General features: G+C 36.7%; 1 protein-coding gene across 3 annotated transcripts; it reads right to left on the minus strand.

The window, feature by feature from the left end:
• Positions 1 to 867: 867 nt before the first annotated feature.
• On the minus strand, positions 868 to 5,358 carry LOC113288901. 3 transcript variants are annotated; one of them, XM_026538043.1, is made up of 7 exons: positions 5,242 to 5,358; positions 4,901 to 5,051; positions 4,526 to 4,724; positions 3,480 to 3,689; positions 3,271 to 3,371; positions 3,011 to 3,173; positions 868 to 2,811 (listed from the first exon to the last, which is right to left on the minus strand). In XM_026538043.1, exons 3-7 carry the CDS (start codon positions 4,639 to 4,641, stop codon positions 2,658 to 2,660), a joined length of 744 nt encoding a protein of 247 aa, XP_026393828.1. In that variant the 5' UTR covers positions 4,642 to 4,724; positions 4,901 to 5,051; positions 5,242 to 5,358; the 3' UTR covers positions 868 to 2,657. The 3 variants fall into 3 exon arrangements, with proteins under 3 accessions (XP_026393828.1, XP_026393827.1, XP_026393826.1); XM_026538042.1 differs by having other exon boundaries at positions 4,886 to 5,051; XM_026538041.1 differs by having other exon boundaries at positions 4,803 to 5,051.
• Between the last annotated feature and the right edge of the window lie 1,519 nt (positions 5,359 to 6,877).

Below are 6,877 nucleotides of genomic sequence, written 5' to 3' on the forward strand. Positions count from 1 at the left end.
ACTGGGAGGCTGTGACATTTTCCTTGGTGCAGAATGGCTCAGGACTTTGGGTAAGGTAACGTTTAATTTTTCTAATCTTTGTGTATCTTTCAAGCTCAACAATCAGAAAATTACTTTACAAAGTATTATCCCACAACCCTCCTTAATTCAAATGAGTATTGCAGCTCTCACTAAAAAAATTTCTATTACTTCTCATGGCTTGGTGGGTACCTTGTTTTCTATTTCTTCTTCTCCTATACCAACAACTATTGATATCTTACTTCCTTTACTCAATGAATTTCAAGATATCTTTCATGAACATTGCCCCAAAAAAGAAATTTAGACCACACCATTCCTCTTCAGATAAATTCATCACCTATTAACCTCAGAGCTTACAAATGTCCCTATATTCAAAAATATGCAGTAGAACAGATAATCAGAGATATGCTACATTCTTGTATTATTCATCCAAGTCACGACATATTTGCATCTCCAATTCTTTTGGTCAAAAAGAAAGATAACACTTGGAGATTTTGTGTATACTATAGAAAACTAAATAGCATTACCATCAAGGATAAATTCCCAATTCCTATTGTGGATGAATTATTAGATGAACTATGTAGATATGATGTTTTCTCCAAGATAGATCTCAGGGCTGGTTATCTTCAAATCAGAATTCATGAGTTGGACATCTTCAAAACAACATTTAAAACTCATCTAGGTCACTATGAGTTTAAAGTAATGTCATTTGGCCTTACAGATGCACCTGCTACATTCCAGGCTTTGATGAATGATATTTTCAAGCCATTCTTGTCCACTTATGAAGAGGAATTTCTTGTTGTAATCATGGCTATTCATAGATGGAGACAATATTTGCAAGGGAACAAATTTACCATTAAGACAGATCACCAAAGCTTAAAATACTTCTTGCAGCAGAAACTTACAACTTCATTCCAGCAGAAATGGTTGATCAAACTCCTTGATTGTACTATGACATTCAGTATAAAAAAGGAGTTGACAATGTTGTTGCAGATGCTCTCTCCAGAAGACCATTGGATACTGCTTCTTGTCATTATATACACCACATTGGGCTGCTGAAGTTACAAGTGATTATGCAAATGACTCTCAAGCTCAACATATTATTTCTTCACTTCTCCTCAATCCTCTCAGTGTCCCAAACTTTACTTACAATGAGGGTGTTTTAAGGTATAAACACAAACTTTACATTGGAACTTGAGGCAATGTGATACAAACACTCTTAGAATATCTACATGCTTTAACCATTGGAGGGCATTTTGGCATTCAAGCCACTTTTGTGAGAGCAAGGAGCCATCTATTGGAAATGAATGCACAAAGACATAGTGTTTTTTTGTCTCTCATTATGACATCTGCCAAAGAAACAAAAGTGATTCCACCAATGCGCAGAAATACTTCAACCTCTTCCTAATTGATCAGTCATGTCAACATATCACAATGGATTTCATTGAAGGCCTTCCTGTCAGCAACAAGAAGAGTGTTATCCTTGTCATTTTTGATAGACTAACCAAGTATGCACATTTCTTGTCTCTTCAGCATCCATACACATCAGCCTCAGTTTCTCAGGCATTTGTATCTCAAGTATTCAAATTGCATGGATTGTCATCATCAATTGTGTCAGACAGGGACAAGGTCTTCACCGGCATTGGCAGGATCTATTTAGAGCTTTAGGTACAAGTCTTAATTTAAGCACAACATTTCACCCTCAGACAGATGGCCAAATTGAGAGGGTGAATGGCTGCTTAGAAACTTATTTGAGATGCTTAAATGGACATAAACCTGGAAAATGGAGCCAATGGTTTGCTTTGGCAGAATGGTGGTACAATTCAAGTTTTCATATCAGTCTGAAGATGTCCCCATTTCAAGCACTTTATGGGTATGTCCCTCCTCACTTAGATTTCCCTATCACTGCCACAACTTCAGATTATGCTACTGAAACCTATTTGAAAGAAAGAGACTCTCTACTTGATCTTCTCAAGGAATCACTTCACTTAGCTCAAGAGAGAATGAAGCTCTATGCTGACAAGTCACGCAAAGATAGAAGCTTTGAGATTTGGTATATCTTAAACTATAGCCATATAGAGAAGCATTTGTGTCTCTCAGGAAGAACTTTAAGCTCTCTGCTAAATTCAATGGTCCATTGTCAGTTATTCAGAAAGTTGGTAATGTGGCTTACAAGTTGCAGTTGCCTTCTCATGTACGCATTCACCTAGTTTTTCATGTTTCTCAGCTGAAGAAACACATTGGCCTCGGACACACTCCATCTCCAGACTTACCAGTGGTTGATCATGAAGGTCAAATTCTTGTGCTACCTGAGAAGATACTTCAAACCAGAACCATTCGTCAGGGTCGTCGGTTGGTCAGACAAATACTGCTCCAATGGACTAATTCGTCACCTGAGAACGCTACATGGGACGACCATCAAAGCTCATTACCCGAAATTTATCCTTGAGGACAAGGATAATGTTCTGGGGAGGCAATGTCACAGTGTGACATGCAACACAGTGGCTGCCCTCAGTAATTAGCTAGGTGTCTTTAATTATTTCGGTTGTTAGTTATTGGTGTAACTGCGCCCGTTAGATATTTGACACGCATTGCTCATCCATTGCATGACTAGTTTAGACTCTATCGGGATCATCCTGCTACTCAAATTGAAGGCCAATTAAGGTTGATTCAAAGTAACCGCCTCTAAGGTCAGTTATATCTGGATCCAGCCAGCCAACGATACCCAATGGGAAGAACTCTTTCACAAACTTCAACGACGATTCAGCTTCCGCACTTGCATACACAAATTCGCTGCCGAAGTAATTAAATGAAATAAATAAGTCTCTAGAAAACACTAAACTTACGTCGAAGGAGGATTGAAGCTAATAACTAAAGATTAAAGAGGCCATTCCAGTGTTTTTAGCAAACACTGGTATCCTACAAGAGAACTGGACTCTGTTGACACGAAATATTGAACTTAAACTTGCCAAAAAAAGTAGAACATATTTACCTGCCAGCAGTGATTAAGGAATCTTTTGAATCAAACACTGAATCTGGAAGCGACACAATTAAAGCAATACCAATTTTTTCCTTAGTTTCACCCGGGGAAGAAGAATTATCATCAGACCATGCAACACTGTGGGGAACTTCAGACTTTTTTACCAGCTTTAACCCTATATCATTAACAAAGATTTTTATTAGTCAAAACAAAATCTTTTTCACATGCTAAAAAAGTTTAAAGATCTCAAGTTCCATGTTTTTCTTGCAAACCTTTCATGTAAAGGCAGTTTTTCTCAATAGTAGATAGCAAGTCTGGTACAAATCCTTTTCCAAAAGCCTTCGGCTTGATTAGGACGAACCGCTGAAGGTCACTGTTGATATAGCATTTGAGCGAATGTTAGACCAAGGAGTGCAACAGAACACAAAAGAGAAATTACCTGTACTTAAAAAGAATCCCTATTTAAAAATAGAAAGTTTACCTTGAGAGGTTAAAATCAACTGTGCTTCCATCAACTAAGATTTCTAATTCCTCTTGTGGCAAGCCACCACATATGCCACCATCAGGGAGGTTAAATATCATATTTCTGTTCTTCAGTGCTGCTACTGACAAGTCAGAAGAATCGGCGTGGAACCAGGTTCTGGCGTCTTCTAGTGCCCTTTTAACTGTATCACTACTGTAAACAAGTGGCCTGCCACACAAAAAACATGGAGATAATCATATCATAAACCCCTTTGTCAACCAAATGGGATTAGCTCAGTTGGTAAGGGGGTGACACAGTAGTTTGAGACCCCACGCTGACCGTTTGCAACAACAAAAAAAGTGCTTCAAAGCACCTAAAGTACAGAGACAAGAAATATGTATTTCAGTAAGGTAAACACAACAAGAAATATTATGTAACCACAACCGAATTGCAAATTTCAATAAATTTAGTGACCTAGAATTCTAATAAGGGTATTTCATATTCAGACCGGACTAAACCAAAAAGCACTAATGAATGGACATTTTATAAATAAATGAGCAGAAGATTCATGCTCTAAATTATTACACAAACCAAAACAAGGATAAGACTGGACAAAACTACTTAACTTGGCTTTTACCCGCAGAACATCACCAGCCATTTTCCAAACAAACATATTATTTCTAGCCTTCTAGGTATATTAATTGTTCATTTTCCAGAGTTTCAACCAGTATTTATCAAACTGACCATTATCACTTGAAGAAAGGATTCCGTAAGCAGATTTGAGTAGTACACACGCCATTTCTGTTTCCTAACAATCTTAGTCTACCTTCTTTTCCTTAATTAGTACATATAGACCTGATTTTTGTAGCTACATCTCTAAAGAGCATACTACCAATCATGTCTACATTCCAAGTGAAATCAAGACCAGCCACTTCAAAATTATCAAAACCTTAGCTGATAAGTTCCACGGGTCAATATTATTGTGCCCTACTGCTTAGCTGCTACACTCCAATCAAGACAGGCGTAAATAAATAAATAAAAAATAAAAATGGAGTGAAAATTACCAGTAATCCCATAAGGGATATTCTTTCTTTTTGGATACATGTTCACAAGCTCTCTTGACAGCATTTTCTCCTTCCCATTTCATAGCAAGGAATGGACCATCACTTATATATTTCATAAATGGACCAGTAAATGTGGATCTACCTTCCTTTGCAAAGTGAGCCTCTATAAATCTTGGTGTGACACTACGACATCTGAGGTCTAAAAAGAAAAAAGGAAAAACAAAAAAAAGGAATAAAAATCAAGAAAAAGCATAAAGAACCAAGATTATTTAGTTACCTAATAACTTCAAACCAATATTGGTAAATTCCTGCAAGACAGCACCAACAGTGCAACTTTTAAACACAGGGAAGACACAATACAAAGGCAAATTCTACTTCTTGTTTCTTCTTCTCCCTGGCTTTCTTCGCCTCACTCATCTGCCTCGCTTTCTCCTCCTGCTTCTTCTCCCAGCCATGCTTCTTCTTCTTCTTCTTTTGTTCATCTAGTTTGGGTATTATATTCTCTTTATCTTGAACAGTATCCATCCTTAAAAAAAAAGAATGTTAAATTAATCAGATAAGGAGATGATTAGAAACCATGGAAGATAGAACAGAAGAAAAAGCTCAAAATTCTAAAACCCTAATTCGATTTTTTAAGATAAATATTTTTTTTGAAGTTTTTTTAAAGTAACAGATCAACCTAAACAATAGAAAATCGATAAGCAGACAGAGAGTACCTTAAATAACGATCGGATAGCCTTTCAAGATTTAACCCTATAATGATCGGAGGAACAAAGAGGGAGAGAAGATCTACCCCAAAGATCTCTGTAATGTACTCCGAAGCAACACCGTCATTTTATACGCGACTTCTGGGCAATAGAAGAAGAGAAAACAAAGTTCCAGGCCTAAGAGCATCCACAGTGGGCGAGTATAACCAAAAATTTGGGATGAGATCGTAACACAGTGGGACGGAGTAAAGATCAAATCCCAACCAAAGATCAAATTCCAGACCAAATATGGTCGTGACCAAATCCCAAATTCTAATATAGTCGGGCGTAAATTTAAAGTACGCTTGTTGCTGGGCGTAAATTTAAAATACGCTTGTTAACGGACGGAGATTAAAATTACGCCCGATGAAAATTCAAATTAAATAAAAAAGAAAAAGAATGAGGCGGACTTTTAAAGTCCGCCTGATGAAAGCCGAAAAGAAATGGGGCGGACTTTTAAAGTCCGCCTGATGAAATTTTACGAAAAAAAAATGGGGCGGACTTTTAAAGTCCGCCTGATGAAAGTTACAAAAAATAAATAAATGGGGCGGACTTTTAAGGTCCGCCTGATGAAAGTGTAAAATGGGTTAATCATGTACCGTTGCGTCACAACACGGACTAAACCCAAAATTTGGTCTTTTTTTTGATCTTTGATCTTTGGTTTTGATCGCACCACTGCAGTTGCTCTAAGCCTCGTATTATAGGAACCCGCCTCAACAATGGGTCAGTATCTGACCCAGTGAGAAAGCAATACCATTGGGATTGAAAGTTTTTTTTTTTCTCCCGATAAAAGGAGAATATTATTAAACCAAGCAAAAAAAGAGTACAAAGTTTGGATCCTAGTTAGCAATTCGTGATTTGTCATATACGCGAAACGCAAACTTACAGGTATTATTCGGATTTGTAAATATCAAATTCGGTTAAAGATCCGGTCTTCGGTTCACGGTTCGGCAGTAATACGGAAAGGTATACGTATGTGTATAATTCGTTTTCAAGATATGAATTTGCCATGCAAAATTCAGTGGACATATATAATAAATTAATAAATATTTATAACTATAGAGGATTAATTTATATACATATATGTTTTATAAGGTGGGGAATGCATTTTAATATTAAACAAAAATACATTATATGCAAAATATATGAAAGAAATAACAAGAATCAACACATGGGATGGTGGTTTGGGTCATACCTAGGTGAACTCCGGGACTCAGGGTCATACATTATATGCGTATAATTCGCAAAAATATTGATTCGGAACAATTCGCGTATTATACGCCGAATTGTTACTGTGTTTTGCTACCCTTAGAGCTCTACCATGTTCATCCATGTTTCTCGAGTCTATTACATTACACTTACATTTAAGTAGATATTTAGCTAATTTATCAGCAAAAGAATTACAACATTTATTTATAAAGTAGTAGTGAGCATTAGTAAAAAATTCTTTCCCAATCTTTTTGTAAGCTTTACTTCTCCGATCTATAGCAAAATATTTGTTCTTCGTACTCTTGATAATATCTTGATTTTCATTAAGAAAGGTTAAGGTATGTATGTTCTTTCCTCCAACCCATTTTGTGGCTTCTCTACAAGCTCTTTCCTCGGC

The sequence above is a fragment of the Papaver somniferum genome, chromosome 6 (genome assembly GCF_003573695.1).
Source record: "Papaver somniferum cultivar HN1 chromosome 6, ASM357369v1, whole genome shotgun sequence".
Classification (NCBI taxonomy): Eukaryota; Viridiplantae; Streptophyta; class Magnoliopsida; order Ranunculales; family Papaveraceae; genus Papaver; species Papaver somniferum.